The sequence below is a fragment of the Bolinopsis microptera genome, chromosome 9, assembly GCF_026151205.1.
Source record: "Bolinopsis microptera isolate Bmic1 chromosome 9, MBARI_Bmic_1.0, whole genome shotgun sequence".
Lineage (NCBI taxonomy): Eukaryota > Metazoa > Ctenophora > Tentaculata > Lobata > Bolinopsidae > Bolinopsis > Bolinopsis microptera.
The window spans coordinates 13,032,949-13,059,397 of record NC_087080.1 but is presented as its reverse complement, the minus strand read 5'-3'; the positions used below and the strand labels follow the sequence as shown (position 1 = coordinate 13,059,397).

The 26,449-nt window shown below is 39.1% G+C and overlaps 2 protein-coding genes across 3 annotated transcripts in view; both read right to left on the bottom strand.

Moving 5' to 3' along the window:
- LOC134821056 (uncharacterized) overlaps window positions 1-26,449 on the bottom strand; it is a 97,784-nt gene that overhangs the window by 70,341 nt on the left and 994 nt on the right. The gene's annotated exons all lie outside the window — the stretch shown is intronic.
- On the bottom strand, window positions 132-22,649 carry LOC134821052 (WD repeat, SAM and U-box domain-containing protein 1-like). 2 transcript variants are annotated; one of them, XM_063831719.1, is made up of 10 exons: window positions 22,515-22,649; window positions 22,155-22,307; window positions 18,797-18,967; window positions 17,818-18,006; window positions 13,221-13,358; window positions 12,972-13,073; window positions 12,713-12,843; window positions 12,345-12,420; window positions 8,373-8,510; window positions 132-804 (listed from the first exon to the last, which is right to left on the bottom strand). In XM_063831719.1, exons 1-10 carry the CDS (start codon window positions 22,600-22,602, stop codon window positions 635-637), a joined length of 1,356 nt encoding a protein of 451 aa, XP_063687789.1. In that variant the 5' UTR covers window positions 22,603-22,649; the 3' UTR covers window positions 132-634. The 2 variants fall into 2 exon arrangements, with proteins under 2 accessions (XP_063687789.1, XP_063687790.1); XM_063831720.1 differs by lacking the exon at window positions 8,373-8,510 and having other exon boundaries at window positions 326-804.

The following is a 26,449-nucleotide window of genomic DNA, read 5'->3' as shown; positions in this document are numbered from 1 at the left end:
GTCTGGGCCTTGCTGGTGTGGGCCTAGCTGAGGTCTTCAAAATTTGCTCAAAAACTTGCTGACGTAATTTATGAAAATATGAACCGGTTTTCGGCCATAATTCCGAAAATAAGCATTTTGAAGTATATGTTGCTTCATAAGTTGTATATAAATGTGGTATATTTTGGTGTATCAGGTACATTTTGGTGTATCAGAAAAGTCTCTACCACCTTCCTGGGCCGAAATACAAAAATTCGAGAGACTGACAGAAAACCTAGAAAAGGGTGTGGCCGAAAAACCCTATTGCATTTAGTAAACAAATTGAATACAGGCCAAATGTTTTAAGCATCATCTAGAGAGGTGATAACCGTCGAGAAATCGCTTTAAAACGAAAAGCTAACGAGTTTCCCTTTCGTCTCGGACAGCTGATATTTAACAATGTTATTATCTAAAAGCAATAAACATTACAAAGTTACAATACATTTGAAACATAACAAGATTTTAAACTGCCTCAAAATAGCAGGAAAAGCGATAAAAACCTCTGACTTAAACGCAAACATTAAACACTACAAACTCGAATTATCTGATCTGAAAGAAAACTATAGAAAGTGATCAAACGGCAAACCGAACATCTGAAAACAAACAAAATAAAAGTTCAATCTAAAAAGAAAACAGTCTCGATGATATTCCTCAAGTTGTGATTAGACACAATGGACTTAGTGGACAGAGTGGTGTTGGTAAATGGAGATCTGCAGTTGCCAGCACAGAGCCACTCTGTAATATTAGCTCGCTCGTATGTGTGTCCATCTGTCATTACCACAGGATCTGGAAATATTGTCATTGACAATGTGTTTTAAACACTTGTAATATTCTGAGTATGATGTTTAATTGTTTAAAACACTCATGATATTCTGAGTATGCTTCATTCATTAAAATCGCAAAGAACTGGAAGACAGGAAGACATAATTTGCTGAATAGACGTGGTAATTGTTGTGACTGTAAAAATCCATATTATCGCTTAAAAAGACGTGCAAAATGAGTTTTGATGCATCATATAATTTCTTAAATACTCATTTTAAGAGCTATTTAAGTATTGTACAAATCACCTAAAAACAAACTTATTATAAAACAAGTTACTTATTCACGTTCACAATAAGCTCAAAACAAGGAACATAATTTTGTGAAGGAATTTACCTTTTTAACACCGATACACAAAGTTTGACACATTAGGTAATACAAAAAATACTAGACGCACAATCTGTGATGAGAACACCAAACTTGCAATCAAATTATTGAACTTGACATGAAGTACTTCTCATCAATACAAACGAAACAACACCGCAATTACTAAATTGGGTTTCAAATGTATAGCACACTGCTCTATATTATATCACTGCTCTACTATTGCTGTAAAGTAGGTCTCTACAAGACGAGAGCAACTGAACAGTGATATACAAACTGTATCAGTGTAATAAAGACGAAACAGCAATATCATTAGAATTAGATAAATATAGCCCCTAATATTGGACATTATAGACTGGACATACACGAGGGTCATTTGTGGGGCCATATCATTGTTTCACTCTATAATGAGTCAGTAAGTTCACAACAAACCGATTAAATATTGCAACACAAAGACGTAATTACAGAGCATGACTCTTTTTAATAAGATTTTGCTAGAGAAGATGTCGGGAAATACTCCAAATTAATATTCTACAATATTGTTGGCGGTATCTGGATTCTGGATGAACCCTCTTCATTAATATCAAGTAATATAATGAAAAGGAAGATCGAAACTGAAAATATTAGTTCATGACAGAGAAATGACAATGAAGGTACTGCTAGTGTTTACATATCTGCAACATTCGAACAGCTGATAAGGAAAGAAAGTGAATTAATGTAGAACGTTCTGTGACGTAATAACCAGTAACTCCGGTGACGTCAGAAGAAAGTTTACCACAACATTGCAAACAAACACGCCACACAAACACGTCACACAAGCACAAGCATAAGCACGTCTTAATAGAGAGTGTGTGAGACTAAAATGCTGGTATAACAGACTAAACAAAGCTGCAGATACTGCGGGGTAAATATTGCATTGTAAACCCCGGTTCAGCTATTGTTTTATGTTTGCCGCTGTGGTAATAAGCACCTCGGCAGCTATACACACTCTGACTCATTACATGAATATATTATCTTGCAGTTACTCACATTCTGTTTTATCTACTTTTGTTCTGGTTGAGCACTATGATATTGTAAAAGGTTCCCACAAGATACACTGTGCTTTGTAACCCCTATGGTGGGCAAATGGACAGTGCTATTAGACTGAAAATCAGTATGGTTATTAAAAGATCCAAGGAAGGATGGATGAGTGAAACATAGTGATAACTTATCATCTGTAGAATTATGTCAGACCTTTTCCGGGTGTAGCTACTATGAAGTCATACAAGTAATCCTGATCTCTATTTCTCTATTTGGAAATCTCCAGAGTCAGAGTGTATTCGTCAGTAATCCTACTACGCATGTTTGATCAAGGTGCACTAGTAAATAATAAGACAATGAACTGGACATGTCCATGTTTAATGATGTACATTGAAAATAGAGAAAAGTCTGGGACAAAAACTTAAACTATATTAATATTACATTAGTAGTTTATGTCCATATTGAAAGGTTATGATATTTATACAAATTTACTATCATAAAACTACGATGAACGAGCTGGAAATCAAACATAACAAGTAAATTATATCGATATCTACTGCAGAAAACAATTACCTAAATACTAAATAAAACTTTGAGTTGACCTCTAGAGAAGGTTCTAGAATCAATATAATATTTCATATTACGTAATAATGTATTGCTATACAGCATTCTGTGTGGTCTTATATATTACTAGTGTTACCCGTGCCTACGGCCAGGACTTCACTATCGTAGTTGAAATGCAAAAGTATAAACCCGCCTATTATATTCGATAACACGCATTATATTGTCGTATGAACTCTATCACTATAGTCCAAACAGACAGCTATAATATTACGTAATAATGTATTGCAGCTGTACAGCATGGTGTGTGATCTTATATATCATTATATAACTAGTGTAACCCGTGCCTACGTTGGTACGTTGATCTGTTACTGCGAGACTGGAGAGTTTGGGAATTGCTGTCAGAGTGGGTTGATTTTAGATATTTCAGTTAGTTCAGCAGTTTAGCTTTTTTTGTTTTTTGGAATGGTACTTGTTCAGGAGTAACTACAGTGCTTTGTCAACCGAGCTTATGTTTTTCGTATTAAAGTACTAAGATTGTATCTGTGTTGTTTCTTTTCAATTCGCTCTAGCTACTTTCTCGATACTACCTCGGCCCTCGATAGTCACTCTATATATAATTATCTCAGTCCACTTAAAAATGGAAAGCGGTTCAAGACGGGAGTGATGAGGTGTAATAGTCGTGGTACAGGGTGTACGGACCCTGTGATCATGGAATGTGGTGCCTAAAAATGACTTAATTATTCATGCGAAAAAACTGATTTATATGCGATTATGTTTTAAAATACTATTGGATACGTGTGAGGGCACTCCGAATAGAATTGCTCACCTAATGCGGGTTTTGACTCAGCGGGTAAATAATCCTACCCTTTTTAACTGCGGCAGTAAAATCCCGGCCGAAGGCCGGGTGATACTAGTAATATATATGATTATGTTGTTTTTTTGATATGTCGTGACAGTCTGTGGAGTAGTAGCAAGAAGGTATCGTATACATTTTAATTTGTTTTCTTGATTATTTATTAATGATTCAAATTATGTATTTTATGTAGGGTCGGCACCAATGTAATTATGGTTTTACCACCGTGTTTTGGTTCAGCCGAAATAAATTTTACTATGTTTACATAATGTTTCTCACTCCAGCTGCAGTCTGGTAGTGTTGAGTCTCAAGAATATTTTTCTAGCTCTCATTTTCCATGTTTTTGCCTAACAGGAGATATTGTGGTCTTTTCTAAATATAACTGTAATACATTGATGTAAAGTTTATTTGAATTTTGAAATTTAAAAACATTGGTTTGTGTAGTGATGAATTCAGATCAAGAGGGATGCGATTAATCTTGAACCATTGATCCTTTTTATTTTATTTGCACCAATTCATTAACAAATTATTCAGCTGAGTTTAAATACATAATTAGACTGAGAAAAAGTATCATAAACCATTTACCTAACTAGAATCTATTACATTTCAAACAGGCTATGAATCTACCCTCCACATTACGTAAAAGAATTGAGGAAACTATCGGTAAACAAATTCTGGAGAAATGTTGGCAGAAAGATGGTACTCGAGTACTAATAATGATGCCACCCATACCAGAATCAAAGTATATTGATAGACTCCCTCAGAATGAAGTCCTTGAGGGTATGAATGTCCAAGAAAAAGAACACCAGGATGCTTATGTAGCAGAAGTAATATTGTATCGGTGTTTTGAGGAAGTAAAGGGAAACTATCTGGTTATTCATCAGTTAGAATACACTCATATGCAGTATTCAGCTTTTCTACCAAAACATTTGTGTGACAAGATGCGTTGTAAGAAAAGAGCACAGGATCATTTATGTCACAAACGACCGGACGATTTTTGTTTGTTTGGGGACCAGCTTTTGGTACACTGGTTAATGTTTACTATAATATTGAAATATTACATTAGAATTAGATAAATAAATAAAAAGATAGAACATACCACTATATCCAAAAATTGAAACACTGTACCGTAGCTCACAACACAAAAAGTTAAACTACTGGCAAAGTGTCCTCAGAAAAAAAAAAAACCCTAAATATACCTAGCCTTGGTGAGACCTGCTTCGCGATTGCTATTCAGCGATGTGTGCTCCACAAGTCATCACATACCTGAGTTACAATCACGGTTGCAGTTTTTTAACTCATAATTAAAAGTTCCTCGTTATTAGCCGTAATCAACAAATACACGCAACAGCCATAAATAAGAGCCATACACACATTTAAATCAAAGTAATTATGTAGATATCAAAAACACCGAATGTTACACCTTAACCTTATCTACACTGAAAATCTTGCCGTCTCTAATATAATGATACTTTGTTGGCTCATCAGTGATCATTTCCTTTACTTTGACAACAAGTTTCTGATGAGCTGCTCTCTCCTCTTTGCTTCTGTCAGGTGTGATGTACCATGTGTGGTACGCTGTACATTTAGATTTCTTCAGATTTCTTGCTCGAGCAAGAACCATTTTTACTGATTCCGCGCAAGCCAATGTCACTTTTATTGGTCTCGGTTTACCACTGCCTGAAGTTGTTTTAGTCCCGATAGAATTTGCTGCCACAACTTTAGGATCACACCCTGAGGATTCCCAAATCAATTCGATCACTTCTTCTGCCACTAAGTGTGGATCAGGGGAATAATTCTCCGGTACACCGTAGATAATGAAATTCTTACTACGGATGTCGTCTTCAACTACGGTTTTCACAGCTGTTTTTATACTGTTGATCGACGGAGTACTTGTAGTTGTCTCGCAGTTCTTCTTCACGATATCGCTCCACGCTGTCTTCATCTCGGTATGAACAGTTGTTTTAAAAGAGTCGAGTTGCTCCTGTTGCTGTTTAATCTGGTCTTTCTGATAGTTCAGCTGATCTGATTTAAGTTTGTCTATCGTACTGGCTGCACATTTACAAAGTTCAAGATTACTAGTCATTAGCTTAGAAAGATTTTCAACTGCAGTAGCCAAGGGATCTTTATTTACAGCCATTAATCTCGCATGATTCAGTTCTGTAACGCTTTGTGCTTTTGACATCTTCAAAATCTCATTCATCGCTGACGATAGCTCCTTTTCAAATCTGTTCAGATGTTCGACGGAAAAATCCATTTTACAAAAGCCAAGGCGTACAGCACGACGTGTCGGTGTAACAGCAAGTTGAGATAACACTACCGATAAGAGAGCAATTAAAATGTTGCAAAAGCTAGAATAAAAGATTGTAACTTGAAAAATAAATTGAAGGAGAATGTGATTTCGTAGTAGTAGGATATTGTTTCGTAGCGATATTTGAGGTTAAAGGTTTAGCATTTCAAGGTACAGAAGTCGACAACATAAAGTATGAAGGTTGTTGCAATAGCGCACGAATGCAGAGAAAAAGGATGAACAACCTCATGAAATCTATAGATCCTTCAGTGACAATATACGAGTTTACATTCTTTCCTAACATTTCAACGGAGGAAGTGGACGAACAATATCTTTCTGACGAAACAGTTCTTTTCAGCGATGATTTAGAGAACTTGGTATGGATTATCGACTGCTGTGAAGCATTTACGCCAGTACATAAGATTTGTTTGAAACTATTACGATACAAACTAAGCTGCTCTTTGCTAGGTCTATGGTGCATGAAACAAGACAATAAATGGGATTTAGCTGACTGTAGCTTGTCTAAATGCTTGAAAGATACTGATGAAAAACTGAAACGAGCACTTGTTACAAGGAAATCGGTCGATGAAGCGAAACAAAACGAAAGCAAGAGAAAGAAGGAAGGGAAAGAAAAGAAATATCCTACAAATGCGGAAATGGTCGAAGCTCCAGATCTTTTTAAAGATTATCTAAAGATTAGCTGTCTAACAAAAGATCAGCTAGATGTATTTAACAGTAACGAGAGATTCTTGTGGGTAGAAGGTCCGGCCGGATCTGGCAAGACTATCGCAATGCTGGGTAAAGTTATCCAACTTGCCCTCACTACACCTCCGGATAAACCAATTCTTTTGATGATAACGAGGCATATTCTCAACTCAACAGCAGAAATACTGAACAACATTAGAGAGGATTTGACATGCGAGATTATTACGTTTGCTAACCGTGTTGGATATAGCAATTATCCTGAAACGCTAGATAATGCAACCATGTTAGTGTTACAAATACTGTCCGACAGTACCAGCAAAATTATATTGCTCGATACGATCAATGCCGCAAAAGCTTTAGTTACAACTACTAAACAAAGAAACACCTACAACTTTATGAAGATATTTGACTACATTTTCTTAGACGATTATCAGCAACTGATAGATAACACGCTTTCAATTTACAAAGATATTCTATCCTTCGGCATATGCCCTATTCTTGAGCACAGTTCCAAAAACGACACAAGTATCTGGATAGTATGTGATGAATCTCAAACTTGGTGCAGCAGATATTTCAATTATATTGACCCTGAAAATGGTTAACCAATAGTTTTCAGCGACGGGCTTAAAGGTTATTTCGGAAACTTAAAACAGTTATCCATCAATCTTAGGAATACGTACGAAGTTTCCTCGGTGTTATCAATAATCATAAAACACTACAAGAAAATTGATTTTGAATTTGCAGGAGCAATCAAATGGCCACGGCCAGAAACAGGGCATTTCCTTCGAGGTCCTAAACCTGTTATCTACCATCTGGAAAATAATGTTAGGGCTGCTTGGAGACATATCCTTTCCACAGAAGTGGTAAAACTAAAGGGGGCAGATAGTTGTCTGAAAAACAAAGATATTGCAGTAGTAGTTTACGGTGTTTTTAGACAATATGAAGATGATGCAGATGATGTTCAACGAATTAAAAGTGTATTAGAAAGTCTAGGTGCAGGATACGATAAAATACCAGTCCTTTCAACAGACAGTTCTTTTTCAGCAGAGTGGCCAGCTGTTATCTTTTTTTGCAAATACGTTTCATTTACCGGTCTCTGTAATTTCCCTCAAGACATGTTTAAAGTTCAGAATGAGAAGAATTTGAAATCTACAGTCGGTTCAATTATTCCGGAACTCTATTTGGCAATCTCCAGAGCCAGAGTTTATTCTTCAGTGATCCTGCTAAGTATGTCTGATTCTAGTAAACATACTAGTAAATATGACAGTGAACTTTTAGAGGAATTGAAACAACGTCATGACGTTTGTAGGGTAATTGAGATCAATAACCGTAGTTGGGTTGGATGACTGTTAAAATTTACTCTTGATTTCATGCATAAAAACATTTTAATATATTGGAAATGATTTTTTGTTTCGGAATGACACCATTGATTATAATTCATAAACAGCTGTAAAACTATTTTGTATATAATATTCAACGTTTTTTTTAATTGGACATGTCAACTTTAAGTTCTGCATCTGAGTGAGTTTTTGTCAGATAAAATTATTTGAGATCACCGTTATCATCCTATATCCATTTTTGGAAAGTCGTTATAGTTACCTAGTTACCATAGTTACCATAGTTACCATAGTTACCATAGTTACCATAGTTACCATAGTTACCATAGTTACCATGGTTACCATATTTACCATAGTTACCATAATTACCAGAAACATATAAAACATCTTTAAAATGCAACGTTCAATCATCTAATTATTACGTTAATACTTTAATAGTGACCTGTCATTATTTCCATGGATATTGGACACAGAAACTCGTTAGGAATGCCGTCGAAAGCACGTAGCAACGATATAGATTGCTTCAACCGTGTCTTTTTCTCCTCGTCACAAACTATCGAGTTCATTAGTGTGTCCAAATCTGAAAAAGAGTTGGACGATCATATCGGTCATATCGGTCATATCGATCATATCGGTCATATCGGTCATTGTATCATCTCATGATCACCGATCAGAATGAGGCTGGAGATTACTTAAGTAGAATTATTTAACAAGACTAATGCTTTCATTTTAGCAATCTTGTTGTACACTCGCAAGTCTGAATAATTGAGAAAGAAGCGATTGTGTGCAATGGCAGAAGTCACGTGGAGCTGTAATCGTTGAGATTGTTAAATATTTCTTTCGTTACATTTAGCTGATATTCCCCCTACTTCCTTTTTGCTTACGGCTGAAAAGAAGGAAATAAGTTGAACAAACCAGCTGAAATTTAGAGATCATGCTAAAAAGACAAGTTAATTTGTCGGAAATTAGATGTAAATTTGCAACAGTATTTACTAATTCTAAAGGCTATGTAGTTAAACCTTAGTTTATCTGCTCAATTTTATGTACAGAGAGTACCATAATCTGGTGAATAAAAGCGTTCATAATCATTACTTTCTTGGGAGGGAGACTTGAAAGTCCGTGGTGATAGTCACGTGATATCCAGTATACACGTGATAGTTATTAGTCACGTGATATCCAGTATCCACGTGATAGTTATTAGTCACGTGATAGTCACGTTGGTAACTCATGTAGCGAGGATTGTTGGTCGTGAGTCGTCAGGTATGTAACCAGAAAGTTGAATATTATTGTTTATTAAATTTTTTTAATTAATTAATTAACAATTATATTTCCTGGCACTTTGGAGCCACCCCCAATTATTGTATGGACCATTACTTATTATACACAACTATTCGTCTAATATAAAGTAACCTAAAGTAAGTAAGTCTTGCTTGTCAACATTTAATGTGGTCGTTTAGGTTAGGGATAATGAAGGCGAACTCACGGACTGTTACTCTTTTATTAGTTTTAATGAACAAAATATGTATATTAATATATTAATATACATATTTTGTTCATTAAAACTATATATAATATTCATGTATATTAATATATTCATCAATATAATATCTGGTAAGATACTTCTCAAATGTAACATTAACATTGTGTCTACTTTAGTTCGGTAACTTCTTGGTTCCTCCTCTGAGATCATAGTCTAGTACACCACGACATAATCTAGTACACCACAACATAGTCTAGCACACCACGACATAGTCTAGCACACCACGACATAATCTAGTACACCACAACATAGTCTAGTACACCACGACATAGTCTAGCACACCACGACATAGTCTAGTACACCACGACATAATCTAGTACACCACAACATAGTCTAGCACACCACGACATAGTCTAGTACACCACGACATAGTCTAGCACACCACGACATAGTCTAGTACACCATGACATAGTCTAGTACACCACGACAAAGTCTACATAGTCTAGTACACCATGACATAGTCTAGTACACCACGACATAGTCTAACACACCACAGCATAGTCTAGCGCACCACAACATAGTCTAGTACACCGACATAGTCTAGCGCACCACGCCATAGTCTAGTACACCAAGACATAGTCTAGTACACCACGACATAGTCTAACACACCACAGCATAGTCTAGCACACCACGACATAGTCTAGTACACCACGACATAGTCTAGCACACCAAGACATAGTCTAGTACACCACGACATAGTCTAGTACACCACGACATAGTCTAACACACCACAGCATAGTCTAGTACACCACGACATAGTCTAGTACACCACGACATAGTCTAGCGCACCACGCTATAGTCTAGTACACCAAGACATAGTCTAGTACACCACGACATAGTCTACATAGTCTAGTACACCACGACATAGTCTAGTATTCCACGTGACGAATCTAATGTCACGCTGATATTATATATTAATCCTGGTGATGCTGGGTGGAGTGTTGAGTACACAGAGAATTTTAATATTCAGATCCCCGATAGAGTTCTCGGATCAGCGCTAATTTTGGGAACCTTGATAGGTCTCTTGGGGAACATTTCAGCGGTGTTATACTTCTGGCCCAGAAGACACAAGACCATTCATGATATTCAATATCTCGTGATAACAACCGTAGATTTCTTCACCGTTTCTTTATGTTTTCCAATGATAGCCTCTCTCCTCAATGATCGATTCCCGATGCTCTTTAGTAGAGATGTGTTTTGCACAGCCTGGACCTTGGTTAACAAGTTTACAAGGATTATGTCCATGTTTTTAGCGACAGTGATTTGTGTGACTCGTACTGTGGCCATGACATGTCCCCACCGTACGATCCAACGTTGTTGGGTCATCAGGGGCCCTGATTCAGGGCTATAGCTGCTGGATATGCCGCATTTATCATAGCAACAGATGTGATAGACCTCTCAACAAAATGGTCATACGGTGCTTATGCGGCCACTAGTTCTTGTTGTGGACTTAATTTCAGTGATAAAACACCAGTCGTCTACCGGTCTACCAGTATTTTGTTATAGTGTTGGGGGGGTCCAAGGGGAACTTTGGGGAGTTTTGGGGAACTTTTTTTTGGGGAACTTCAGGAAACCTGGGGGACTTTCCCAAAGTTCCCCAAAAAATTATCAATGAAACAAATAATTTTGGGGAATTTTGGGGAACTTTTTTTTGGGGAACTTCAGAAAGTTCCCCAAAATTCCCCAAAGTTCCCCAAAGTTCCCCAAAAAAATTACCATGCCAAAAAAATTATCATGCTGCAAGTATCAACAAGTAAGTTAAGATTATACCTTATAATAACATACATGTTAACATTAATGGGTATTAATGTATATTAATGTATATTAGAGAAATTTTGAATAATTTTGAATAATTTTGAATAATTTTGAATAATTTTGAATAATTTTGAATAATTTTGAATAATTTTGAATAATTTTGAATAATTTTGGGGAATTTTGGGGAACTTAAGGGAGTTTTGGGGAACTTTTTTTTGGGTAACTTCAGAAATCTTGGGGGACTTTCCCAAAGTTCCCCAAAGTTCCCCTTGGACCCCCCCCCCCCCCCCCCCAGTGTTTTCATGTGGCATCGCTCTTTTCTTGACATCATTGATAACATTTGCTTGTTTTGGATCAGTAATCGCTTTCTACTGACCCGCCTTATTTTTGGTAACGACGACGACCGTAAATTTCGCCGGGTTTCGGTCACCATCACCATTTTCACTACTGTTTTTCTCATTAGCAATATTTCGTGCTTAATTTCTCAGTTGCTCTATTTTGTTCATCCGACGCTTCTCGATGGTGAAATATTCCAGTATTATGAAGGGATCGTGCTGTTTGACGTGTCAGTCTTTCTAAACGTAATACTCAACCCAGTGGTGTATTTGATGAGAATGCAAGAGTATCAGACCTGGATACTCGATACTCTTAAAATTCCTGGCAAGTGGCGAACTGTGGTGAACTGATGACGTCACGTGATTAATAACGTCACAACATGACGTCACGTGACTAATAACGTCACGTGATCGGTTATTAATAAACTGGATACTTAATACTCTTAGAAATATTGGCAAGTGGCCAACCGTGACGAACTGATTACGTCACGTGATTAACTGATGAACAGGAAACTCAGTTCAAGCAAAACTTTCAACTCAAGAAACTAGAAATGAACATTTGAAGGACTTGCATCTGATAAACATTTTCCAAATGAGAGACGTTATAAACCTAAACATTAATATAAGCATACGAATGAAATGTGTGATCTTTAGAGTGTGTTATAATTTTATCATAACGATTTTCATTTAATTTCGGTTTTAAACAAACTGCCTTTTATTTTATTGTACTTATTACAGATTACTCCAAGCTTTAAATAAACTTTATTATTGATATAAAACTAACCCATATTTGCGAGATCTTTTCCAACAAGTTCAGTGTCTGCATGGCCCGGTAATAACCGACCCAACCAGTTGTTTACCTGTGAGAGTGGACTAAGTACATGTTCATCAACTTATATACTGCAAAGTGATTTAGCGTCACTTTCTACTCACAAGACGTTATATTATCACAAAAAAAGACAATTTAATGCCCGGACACGGCATACAGTTAACAATACCATACAGTTTTACTATTACTTCAATAATTTTAGGACAGATAATTTAATAACAGACGATTGGAAGCCCCTCGTAAGGACTAATTTATTGGACTCTATTGGACTAATTTATTACAAACATCATAATCAGTTTAAAAATAAAAACCCCGCTAAAAACCTGTTCGGAAGACCAATCAGTCAGTATCTCTTGAGAAGCAGTAGGAATAACGTTAATAGATCTGACTTTACCAGAGCAAACATTCCACAGCTTCACAGTCTTGTCTGAGCTACACGTAACTAACTTATCCTCTGTGGTAATTGGGTGGAAGAGCTAAATAAGCTTACTGTCAACCCCAGCTTCAAGAAAAACAATTCATATCAAAATATTCAATAATTAAATCAATAGCACAAATTATTAAACAAATTACAATATTTACCAAATAAAGAGATAGAATAGATAAAACTGGAGTGACAGATAGATTGGTGAATCTTATCCCCAGTTTCCACACTCCATATCACCACTGTTTTATCATACGACCCTGGGTATAACACATCTTATTATCAAATAACAAAGATATTGAATAACAGACTAAATGCTAACTTATTCAGCGATGAATAATTCAGCAGTTAACTAATTAACCAATAATGAAACTGAAGCAATTAAGTAATAAGTTAACAATTATTACCAGTAAAAAGAACGAGTTCACTGTCGCCTAACAAGTGAAACTTGCAACAAAGCACCTGGCCCGTGTGTCCCGTGAGAGTCTTGTGCGAAGTGAGCACGTAGTTATCTACATACCACAACTTTACCAGGTAATCTGCCCCTGATAACACGTTATTTCTGTTAACTATTATTACATGCGTTAAATGATTACATTTATTCATACGAATTAATTTATTACTACAAACAATTCTAGTGTTTAATCATACTTGATATTTTCGTTTTTCAAGCGAATATCAAGTGACTGTACAAAATCAGATGGATTAATTTTAGCAGCTGAAGCAAACCTATAACCAGTTAAACTATTTCAATTATCATCAATGTCTTTAACATACATAAAAGTAAATTAGTTTTCGGTATAACAGCGACTAAATATGCACCTTTTCCACGAAATATTAATGAAATGAGTGAATTGGGTGACTCTAGCAAGTTGGAAAACGAGGTGCCCATCTTTTCCTCTTTCTGTATTCCTGTCATTGTTCTTTTGGTACAGATTTTACTATAACAGAGTTGTGACGTGTGCACCAGTCTCATTTCCGAAGCTCTAATGAGCCCCTCTACCATTCAAACCATGGTTTTGTGAGTGACATTTATCTTTAAGATATTAGCCCAATCGGGATTCACTCGCTACCTCAGGACCAGTGGACAGAAGATAAAATTGACTAACCAGCTGCGCCACATATTAGTGGATCATGATGTTTTGATACACAACACTCTATGATTCTCAGTCAATGATTCTCAGTTTTCTATAAAATTGTGAGAAAGTTCAGACTACGTCAGAATTTTGAAAGGGAATAACATTGATCATATAACTGCAGTCTTTTGGTGATTGGTGGGATGAAATTTCAAATTGAGACGATCCTCTTTGTAACCTCCTTCCCATGTATGATATAGATTTGGAAAATTTATATTGTTAATATAGAATTTTCTATAAAAATGTGAGAAAGTGGATTAGGATGGAAATGTAGGACAGAATAATGGTTTTTATCCTTGTACCATTTTACTGTAGTCATATGGTGATTGGTGGGTCCGGGATGAAATTTCAAATTGAGACGATGCCCATCAGCCCTCATAGATTTGAAATTTTTGATAAAGGAAATTAATATTACAGGGTGTTATAATTTGCTTTTTGAGATTTTGCCTTTGGGCCGTGTTTGTTTTTTTCTCTAGATGGAGAACACGGACGATGATGACGCTGAACCTTGGAAGAGTTTCTTCATGTTCGTCGCCCCGATCAACATTCCTCTGTGTATCCTAGTTTTAGCAGTCTGTTCCACAGTCCTGACCTACTACTGGAGAAACCGCGGAACCCTCACAAACACACTGTTTCTCCTGATAACAGCAGCTGACTTGATCACGTGTGTTGGTCACCTGATCCTGATGATGTGTTGCGTTCTGATGTCACGTGACATTATACCACTACCTATCTCTGCTAAGGTATGTGCAGTGATACACACCCTTCTGTCACTACTCGGCTACGCCTCATCGATTTTCCTGAACATGATACTTGCTGTTTTAAGGACTGTTAAGATATCCTTCCCTTTCCACCAAGTCAAAGTTGGAACTCTGATGATAGCAGTAACTCTTCTTGTGGGTGTTTTAGTTGTATTGTCTGTGTTTGATGTATGGTGCATGTTTTTCAATATGTATTGTGTGCCGTGGCTTTTTCTCTGGGATCATGTGGAGATGTCTTTTGTTGGCCATCATCTACTGGAATTCATTAGTCACTTTATACACAGTCTTAACTTGAAAAGTAGGGAGATGATACGAAGTGTTCTGGTAGGGTGGATATACTTAGCACCGATAGGGGTCGTCATGATCTGCCTCGTGACCCAATTCATTGTTACGTGGCACAGAGCACGTGCACGTGACCCTGACCATCCAGTGGTCACTGATTGGTCACGTGTCAATACCACAGTTTCCATCCTCTCTGCTGTTTTCTTGGTCTGTAACTCCGGAATAGCAATCATTCAGATCTGCTACCGAATGTACGGAGATGATGTATTTCCTGGTTCCTTTGCCTGGGCAGTTTGCAAGTTGATGATAAGCACGACACTACCTCTACTGAACGCACTTCTGACACCGCTTATAATATTAGCTAGAAGCAGGGAGCTACGAAGGAATGTCATGATGATGATCAGACGAGTTTTAAGATTCCCACCACCAGCGAACTAAAAGACTGGAAACCTCGGACTAGGATACTCTCACGGACAATGGAATGTTTTCAGGGACACGCAGTGACGTCATGTTGTATTTGATGACGTCATGTAGTACTTCAAAAACTCAGCTTCTACATATTCTATTCTATATACAAATGTATATTTGTATGCAGAACCACTAGGATGGGAAGTATTGGGACATCACCAGGATACAGCAAACAATACGAACTTGATTATGGATTCACATTAATTAGTGAAACAAGTTTCAAAACCAAATGTTAATAAAAGCGAACAATTTCTGATTCGTGTTTTTAGTTTATTCTTAAATATAACCACTTTAACCTTATTGATTTACGATATTTGACCTGTGAAATATTCTAATCATTTTAAAAATTTTTCAAAAGGTTATCTTTTTTATATCATGATAATATCTCCCCACTAGCAAATTCCACAATTTAAATCTACCCGAGCTCTTAACGTTTAATAAAGAAAAATTAAAAGTAATAATAAAGCGGAGCTATTAATGTATAATAAATAAATAATATTAAAATAAATAAAGAGTCCAAAGTTGTATCCTAAGCGGTGTTAGATGCCGGACTCCGACTACCATGTTTTCAATATTAGTTAACAATTAGATAACGTGTGAGATACTGTGCTACTTCAAAATTTACACTGGGTATGATCTGCTAACTGTGACTAAGTTACTGCTTATCTCTCTCAGGTACTGGACTGGTCCCTGCACTTAACAATGCAGCATTGTTCAGCAGCTTTGTTCAGCAGGTTTGTTCAGCAGGTTTGTTTAGCCCCTTAGCTCATTGGTTATCACAGTGTGATAAATAAAAAGGTTTTGTTTCACTATATTAGACATAATGTGTAGACAAAATATGTTTGTATCCATCACAAGAGCAATTCATAATCGGCTGACTCATTTAAACTGAATTTCTGAAGAAAAACAGCATGGAAACTACTAATTTTAAACGAACTAGGTCTTACTACCGTTAAACAAGATGAGATATGAAGTAGTTTAGTAGCAAAGATAACAGTGATAAATCACACAAAATGAAGTTCGACAAATTCACTTCGTTCGTGCCATCCTTTATCCTAGTCACTGACCGCGGCAAGCGGGGCTGGATACAAACAAATACTTCATCTTTCCATTATTAACTCAGTAATCATATTTACATAATACTAAGCGGCGAGTGTATATTCTAAAGAATAGTTATATAACATAATTAGGATGATTATTTGCGCCAAAATCAAGTTAACATAGGGGTAATAAGTAAACCTGCTGTCTGCAAACTTTTCTAGATTTTCTTTTCTCATCATAAAGTAGAGTAGAACGAGAGGAAACAAATAAACTGAGCACGGAAACTAAAACCACGTACTTGAGGCTTTTAGGAGTGCCTATGAGTAGCCAAAAAAGCACAGGAACTAATTACATGAGTATATATTATATAATTATATATAATAACACGGGCGATTAAGTAATTAAACTTACAGGGCAAATAGGAGGAGAGATAGCGACATGAGAGTAATCAACAAGGCTGAGTGTGCTAGATGAATAACAAGGGATACAACGAGAAATATCAAATATATATAATAATATGTAATATTATGAAAATGTAGAGTGCGTCAACAGCACAACCCACTTCAGTTGACAGATACACAGTGCAGTAGAGGACACTGTGCAGTAGAGGACACTGTGCAGTATAGGACACTGTGCAGTAGAGGACACTGTGCAGTATAGGACACTGTGCAGTATAGGACACTGTGCAGTAGAGGACACTGTGCAGTAGAGGACACTGTGCAGTAGAGGACACTGTGCAGTAGAGGACACTGTGCAGTAGAGGACACTGTGCAGTAGAGGACACTGTGCAGTAGAGGACACTGTCTCAACTCAATCTTAAACAATAATCTCAATAAAGAGATAATCTCAATAAATTGCAGGCTAATGCCTGCAGAAAATAACGGCAGGGGTAGGGGAAGGAGACGTCGTGGTAGAACGACTTTTAGTTCAACAGTTAGAGGACGTAATCAACGTCTCGGTCTTTCAGTGCCATTCTAATTTCGACGAGGAGTGTAAACGACATGATTAAAGTTAAATACTATTGAATACGTGAGGGCACTCCGAATAGAATTTTCTCACCTAATGCGGGTTTTGACTCAGCGGGTAAATACTCCTACCCTTTTTAACTGCGGCAGTGAAATCCCGGCCGAAGGCCGGGTTACACTAGTATTGTAATAAAATGAATGTAGAGTGAATATTTGCACGATGTTTTAGCGGGGAAAACAAGTTGATATAAAGTGTTTGAGCAGGTTTCTCTTGGGGGAGGGGGGCTCGAGGCTTCTCTATAACTTAAACAGAAGTCGTTTAACTTAATGAAGAGAACTGTAACTACCTACCAACAGTGCAGAGCAGGTTCCGTTCCCCCTCGAGAGTGATGTCACACCCGTTCACCCCCATTTGATGCGCATCGTAGTGACTATGTACTGGTTTTGGGGATGTCGTGTCGTAGAGGAATATTGTACCACTGGTGGCTGTAGCAACTACCAGTGAGTTGTCGTAACTTATACACACTCCAGACAACATTCCTGAGGGTAAGTAACTTATACACACTACGCAACATTGCATTCCTGAGGGTAAGTAACTTATATACGCTCCAGACAACATTCCTGAGGGTAAGTAACTTATACACACTACGCAACATTGCATTCCTGAGGGTAAGTAACTTATACACACTCCGGACTACATTCCTGAGGGTAAGTAACTTATACACACTCCGGACAACATTCCTGAGGGTAAGTAACTTATATACACTCCGGAAAACATTCCTGAGGGTAAGTAACTTATACACACTCCGGACAACATTCCTAAGTTGAATAGTTCACGTGGGAACGGAGCTCAAATAGTTATAAATCAAGAGGCTTGCATATAATGAACATATTGACACGGGTGCAGAGTTGAGTCTGTACGGAACCTAGTAGTTTCAGATCCTTGTTTAACTTGCCGTACAGCAAGGTCATCCACTACTTTAGCCCGGCGAGGCACATAACTCCCTCTACAACCCCATATCAAATGTTTCATATATACTAGCCAAGTTCACAAGATATATCCTTGTGTTTGAGAAGAGCTCGTTAGAACTGCTTCCTTTCCTATGTTCGTCTTGATGTGATATGAGATTAATAAAGTACCAGTCTAATTTCATCACCCTAATTAGTGTTGAAAATATGAATTACTTTAACAACTTGATCCGTTCAATATATAATAATATCTAATATCGTATAATAGTTTTGGAGGTTATTATGCTACGTAACGATTAAATGACAATGATTTTGTGGAAGATTTGGACAACTAAACGAATGATGTGAGTTATAATCTTACCTGAATCACTCTCAGTAAGTTTAAGGTATCTGTCAACCTCTGGATTAGACAGTATGTTAGTTATACAGATGGTCTGGTCACTAGAACCGCTGATAAGCAGTGAACTGTCCTTACTGACGCACAGGCACCGCACTGGTCCTTTGTGGATCATCAGTTTCTCTTTCACTTTATCTGAGATAATATCAGTTTTGGATTCTCTTCCCTTATATCTGAGATCATATCAGTTCCTATTTCGATGTATCGGAAATAAAATAAGTTTTTGTTTCCAAATACATAGTACCCAATGTCCGGCCCAATACACTCGTTTGGAACGGTTACATAAAATAACTCATAAAACACTAGCACAGGTAAATACGAATATGTTGGTATATTCACCAACTTGTATATTTCACACTATACGAATATCTAAATAACACTCACTCTCTTTCTCAAAATGAAATATCCAATTTTAAACATAACGTGTCAGTCAGTATGTTTTAGATAAGTTAGGTACTGCTGTAATGTACTGTAATGTACTGTAATGTACTGGCATGTACTGTAATGTACTGTAATGTACTGTAGGGCCTGTCGTGATATCATGGATCGCTTAGGTTCCACCAGGATCTGGTAGTCCTCATAATTCTGCGGCCTCTGTGTTTCGTCATCTCGCACAACTCTTTAAGAATCTTGTGGATTTGGCATGTGAAAATTTGCAGCCTTCCAGACATTGATTGGGTTAACGAGGTGTCGTACGTCACCTCAAGATCGGGTGACAGGGGGCTGACCAGGCCAGAACCCAATTGATTGGGTCTTAGGTCACGTGATTATGAGCCTGAGGTCACGTGACTATGACGTCACCAGACCTTCCTCTCCGTTTCCCGCTCATTGGACCAGGTGAGCTTGCATGCATGTGAATGTGGGTGTAAGTATAGCTGTACTGTAGTTTATACCTAATTAAACCCCTATAGAAACCGAAAATTTATTTTCTGGCAGAAAGCTAGAAATTTACCAAAATATCGTCATTGTTTTAAATTTATTTTGATGACCATTCCTGACCTAAAATCGCACGAGAAATCGATTAAACTTGGTTTCAGAACTCAACAATGCTTCCTTATGTCTTAAAATCCATGTTTTATCAATACAATCAACATCTCGATCATGTAGTTAAACTTATTACTTAACGGATTCAAGTATAGTTACGCGGTAGACAAACTAAAACAAAATTAGGTTTATAACCTGCCAGGACGTGCGCCGAGTTAAACTTGTCGAAGGTAATATTTTACGAGTATCACCCGTTAAAGACAAAACACCAGTTTAATTGTCCTTTTGTCTGAACCATATGGTTAAGTGCAAGCTGTATACAATACGTCAAAAAATCATATCAACGAATCGTATCAAAGTGAATGGGAGTGAGTATTACAAACCTCGGGTCAGAAAACTTCCCAAGGACCGAGAATCTTTTGTTCAATTCATCCTGGAAGTCGGCGTACGGTGTATTGTTGACTTTACAATTACGGATCTTCTTCATGGTTGCATGAAGTTTCTTCAGTTTTCTAAAAGTAAAAGATGAATGAATAAAAACCTCCGAAATAAGTGTTACATCATAAACAAACAAAGTCCGTAATTTGCTGATACGTGTTCTATGCTCACACTCGCTCCCTCAACTTCTGTCTTAATCTACGGATATCGAACGAATTGTAACAAAAAGAATAAAAAATTCACTGTAAAGTTGCAAGTAATAATATATCTAATAGCTTGATCATATATTCAGCGATAATATTTACAAGGGAAATTGAAACTACATACTTGAAGATGTTGGCTTTACTGTTAAGAGATATCAATAATTCCGATTCAGCATAAAATTGAACAAGTTCCTCAGCCACCAAGGTCAGAATTCTGTTAATCTGTACCTTCGGTTGCTGGTCACTTCTAAGAAGTAATAATTGAAGCACTCTCCTAGTCGAAGGAATCGTTTGAGGTAACTCAAGTGGCTCTCCAATAAGGGAGGAAAACTTCATTTTTGAATGGAAAATTGTAACGAATTGAAAATGTAACGATTAAAATAATGCTTGCATTTCTTGCGTAATTTAGCAGCCTTTTTTAGCGTAATCTTGATTAAAACTGCTGCCATTGGTCGATATATTCTATCAGTAGAATAAGCTGTGGCAATTGGCCACATATTGTTAACTAATGCACCCTACTAACGCGTGTCTTACTCCGCAAAACCATCCAAAAGCTATACACTAATCCTACCTAATCTTACACTCAGCTCTAATGGCTATTCTACACTCAAACTAGAACATTCTAAAAGATCGATTATTACGCTGAAACCCTGCTGTGTACAGCTTATTGGCCACTGTGTATGTGCTAGTAGTCATATATGTGTGAAAAGATGCCGATAATACTTCCAGATTAATTACGAAAATTGAAATAACAGACACTTAAAAAAAGCTGCCCAACTGAAATTGCACAAATTGCAATACAACTGCCACATAACACAAGGTTTTTATACATATAAGTTTATTTAACGGGTGATACTCGTAAAATATTTGTTCAAATATTACCTTCGACGAGTTTAACTCGGCGCAGGTCCTGGTAGGTTATAAACCTACAATTTTGTTTTAGTTTGTCTACCGCGTAACTATACTTGAATCCGTTAAGTAATAAGTTTAACTACATGATCGAGATGTTGATTGTATTGATAAAACATGGATTTTAAGACATAAGGAAGCATTGTTGAGTTCTGAAACCAAGTTTAATCGATTTCTCGTGCGATTTTAGGTCAGGAATGGTCATCAAAATAAATTTAAAACAATGACGATATTTTGGTAAATTTCTAGCTTTCTGCCAGAAAATAAATTTTCGGTTTCTATAGGGGTTTAATTAGGTATAAACTACAGTACAGCTATACTTACACCCACATTCACATGCATGCAAGCTCACCTGGTCCAATGAGCGGGAAACGGAGAGGAAGGTCTGGTGACGTCATAGTCACGTGACCTCAGGCTCATAATCACGTGACCTAAGACCCAATCAATTGGGTTCTGGCCTGGTCAGCCCCCTGTCACCCGATCTTGAGGTGACGTACGACACCTCGTTAACCCAATCAATGTCTGGAAGGCTGCAAATTTTCACATGCCAAATCCACAAGATTCTTAAAGAGTTGTGCGAGATGACGAAACATAGAGGCCGCAGAATTATGAGGACTACCAGATCCTGGTGGAACCTAAGCGATCCATGATATCACGACAGGCCCTAAATGTACTGTAATGTACTGTAATGTACTGTAATGTACTGGCATGTACTGGCATGTACTAGCATGTACTGGACTACTGGAATGTACTGTAAAATTCAAATAACACAATTAAATAAAACTAACCAGCCCCCACATCATACAGCACGATATTGTGGTCTGTACTAGCTATGATGAGGTGGTTATCAGTAAAACACAGCGCTGTTACTGGATACTTGTGGGTTGATAGGACCTGAACTCTGTCCGGTCTCAGTAGAGTTGTGGTTCCATCTGAGTGGCCTGCAAATGATGAAAATCCGCTTAAATTCACAAAATCAATAAAAATAGTAAGCAGATTATAAGTCATGACTAAATTGTTAATATCAATAGCTATGCGATAGAGATTTTAAACTGAAAAAAAAGATACTTCGATACAATCAAAATGAAAGATTTGCAAAGTTATCATCAATGTTATATCAAGTTAACAGCAACAACTGACCCACTGACCGGCGGCGACCAACCCGTTAGTACTAATAGCACAAGAGTAGACTTGTTTCTCAGATTTCTCGCTCTGTAGTAGACTTAACGACAGCATTTTACAGTCAAATATAGCTGCTATCTGATGCTTTTATTTTTACATCTGATGAAATGAGTGCATAATTACTCTCAAATTACTCTCTCTATATTATAAGTACTTAACATTATTCAAATTACTTGTCAATAAAGTTTGGTGCGTCATAAGTGAGTGTCATTAGCTTGACAAAGTAGTATGGCCCGGATAGATTTAACAAATTATGCTTCTATGGGGGGGGTGTCATGTCCGTCTATGTCCGTCTATGTCCTGTCCTTTTTGGATTCTATGAGACAACGGACGTGTTTTTTGGGACATTGGCGGACACGGACGGACATTGGCGGACTCGGACGGACATTGGCGGACTCGGACGGACATTGGCGGACTCGGACGGACATTGGTGGACATTAGCGGCAAATTTTGAGGGCTGAAGAGTACTGAAGAGTACTGAAGAGTACTGAGGAGGATGGCTGAGAAGGATGGCTGAGGAGGATGGCTGAGGAGGATGACTGAGGAGGATGACTGAGGAGGATGACTGAGAGGGAGGAGAAGGATCAGGAAGACCCAGGAGGAGGAGGACCCAGAAGGAGGACCTAGGAGGAGGAGGAGGAGAACTGAGGAGGATGACTGAGGAGGAGGAGGACTCAGGAGGAGGACTGAGGAGGACTGAGGAGGACTGAGAAGGAGGAGGACTGAGGAGGATGGCTGAGGAGGATGGCTGAGGAGGATGACTGAGAGGGAGGAGGAGGAGGAAGAGGAGGAAGAGGACTGAGGAGGAGGAGGAGAAGGACTGAGGAGGAGAAGGAGGACCCAGGAGGAGGACCCAGGAGGAGGAGGACCCAGGAGGAGGACCCAGGAAAAGGCCCCAGGAGGAGGAGGAGGACTGGGGAGGAGGAGAACTGTTGAGGACTGATGAGGAGGACTGAGGACGAGGAGGAGGAGTAGGAGGAGGACTGAGGAGGGGAGGAGGAAGAGGACTGGGGAGGAGCAGGAAGACCCAGGAGGACCCAAGAGGAGGAGGAGGAGGACCCAGGAGGAGGAGGATGACTGAGGAGGACTGAGGAGGAGGACTGACGATGACTGAGAAGGAGGAGGACTGAGGAGTACTGAGGAGGATGGCTGAGGAGGATGGCTGGGGAGGATGGCTGGGGAGGATGGCTGAGGAGGATGACTGAGGAGGATGACTGAGAGGGAGGAGGAGGAGGACTCAGGAGGAGGACTCAGAAGGAAGAGGAGGAGGACTCAGGAGGAGGACTCAGGAGGAGGACTTAGGAGAAATGAGAAGGAGGACTGAGGAGAACTGAGGAGGAGGAGGAGGAGGAGGACTGAATAGGAGGAAGAGGGCAAGGAGGGGGACTGGGAGAGGACTGGGGAGGAGGAGGACTGATGAGAAGGATGAGGAGGAGGACCCAGGAGGAGGAGGACTGAGGACCGAGGAGGAAAAGGAGGAGGATGAAGAGGAGGAAGAGGACCCAGGAGGAGGAGGATTGAGGAGGAGGACTGAGGAGGATGGCTGAGGAGGATGACTGAGAGGGAAGAGGAGGAGGAGGAGGAGGAGGACTCAGGAGGAGGAGGAGGACTCAGGAGGACTGAGAAGGAGGAGGAGGAGGAGGAGGACTGAATAGGAGGAGGAGGAGGGGGACTGGGGGAGGACTGAGGAGGAGGATGAGGAGGAGGACTGAGGAGGACTGAGGACTGAGGAGGAAGAGGAGGAGGATGAAGAGGAGGAGGAGGACCCAGGAGGAGGACCCAGGAGGAGGACTCAGGAGGAGGAGGAGGACTGGGGAGGAGAAGGACTGTTGAGGACTGATGAGGAGGACTGTGGACGAGGAGGAGGAGTAGGAGGAGGACTGAGGAGGGGAGGAGGAAGAGGACTGAGGAAGATCAGGAAGACCCAGGAGGAGGAGGAGGAGGACCCAGGAGGAGGAGGATGACTGAGGAGGACTGAGGAGGAGGACTGACGATGACTGAGAAGGAGGAGGACTGAGGAGTACTGAGGAGGATGGCTGAGGAGGATGGCTGGGGAGGATGGCTGAGGAGGATGACTGAGGAGGATGACTGAGAGGGAGGAGGAGGAGGACTCAGGAGGTGGACTCAGAAGGAAGAGGAGGAGGACTCAGGAGGAGGACTCAGGAGGAGGACTTAGGAGAAATGAGAAGGAGGACTAAGGAGAACTGAGGAGGAGGAGGAAGAGGAGGACTGAATAGGAGGAGGACAAGGAGGGGGACTGGGAGAGGACTGGGGAGGAGGAGGACTGATGAGAAGGATGAGGAGGAGGACCCAGGAGGAGGAGCACTGAGGACCGAGGAGGAAGAGGAGGAGGATGAAGAGGAGGAGGAGGACCCAGGAGGAGGAGGACTGAGGAGGAGGACTGAGGAGGATTGCTGAGGAGGATGACTGAGAGGGAAGAGGAGGAGGAGGAGGAGGAGGAGGACTGAGGAGGAGGAGGAGGACTGAGGAGGACTGAGAAGGAGGAGGAGGACTGAATAGGAGGAGGAGGAGGGGGACTGGGGGAGGACTGAGGAGGAAGATGGAGGACTGAGGAGAAGGATGAGGAGGAGGACTGAGGAGGACTGAGGACTGAGGAGGAAGAGGAGGAGGATTAAGAGGAGGAGGAGGACCCAAGAGGAGGACCCAGGAGGAGGACTCAGGAGGAGGAGGAGGACTGGGGAGGAGAAGGACTGTTGAGGACTGATGAGGAGGACTGTGAACGAGGAGGAGGAGTAGGAGGAGGACTGAGGAGGGGAGGAGGAAGAGGACTGAGGAAGATCAGGAAGACCCAGGGGGAGGAGGAGGAAGAGTAGGAGGAGGAAGCATCTAAATGTTATTTCCATTTTTGTCCGTTTTTGTCCATTTTTGTCCGTTTATGTCCGCTCTATTTTTTGTCCGTTTTGAAAATATAGGGTACCGAACGGACAAAAAACATGATCCCCCTATAACAGCAAAAATTGAACATTTTATTTAGCAATTTAGGTGTCCATTAATGTCCGCCTATGTCCTTCTATGTCCGCCTATGTCCTTCTATGTCCGCCTATGTCCTTCTATGTCCGTCTATGTCCGCCTATGTCCGCCTATGTCCGCCTATGTCCTGTCCTTTTTGGATTCTATGAGACAAGCGGACATAGACGGACGTGACACCCCCCCCTTCTATAATATTGTACATATTATGCATATTGCTTATCAAACTGTAGGTTGAGTGTTGAATGTTGAATGTTAAGACACAGTGTTTGATACAGAGTGCTTGATACACAGTGCTTATTATACACAATACTCATTACTCATACAGTACTTAAACTGCAGAGTTAGAAGAATAAAATCTGGTAGTTATTTTAAGCAAGCTGTGAATTTCGAATTTCCTGATGTAATTTACTCATTGACAATAATCGGTAAAATAACAATAATTCAAAGATCAAAATTTGGACAGCATAAAATAATTGTTTTCAAAATTCTATGTATTTGAAAAATCCCATTTAGTCAGATAGAATAACAAATTTAATTTGCAAACAGATAGAATTTAAGTCACATGGTATTTACACTGTACAATGTGTCATTATTACTCAAAACAGTGTATAGTACTTCTGAGTTCTGTGAACTTTTACAATTTCTATGAGAATATCCGCTTCTGGATAACATACAACACAGTGCAGAGAAATAAAAAGAATCCCAGATATGTCAAAATTGTATCAGTCATAGCTCTTCGTCCAAACTTGGTTACCAATCTGTGGGAGCTGATAAGGACAGAAGACAAAGTCTGATATTCGGAATCTACTTCTTTAATTTCAGATGAAGATGTTACAAGATTTTTTACAGTGTCTTCCTGCTGACGAACCATTGATGCTAACATTTCTGTATTTCTTTGCATACGATTAGT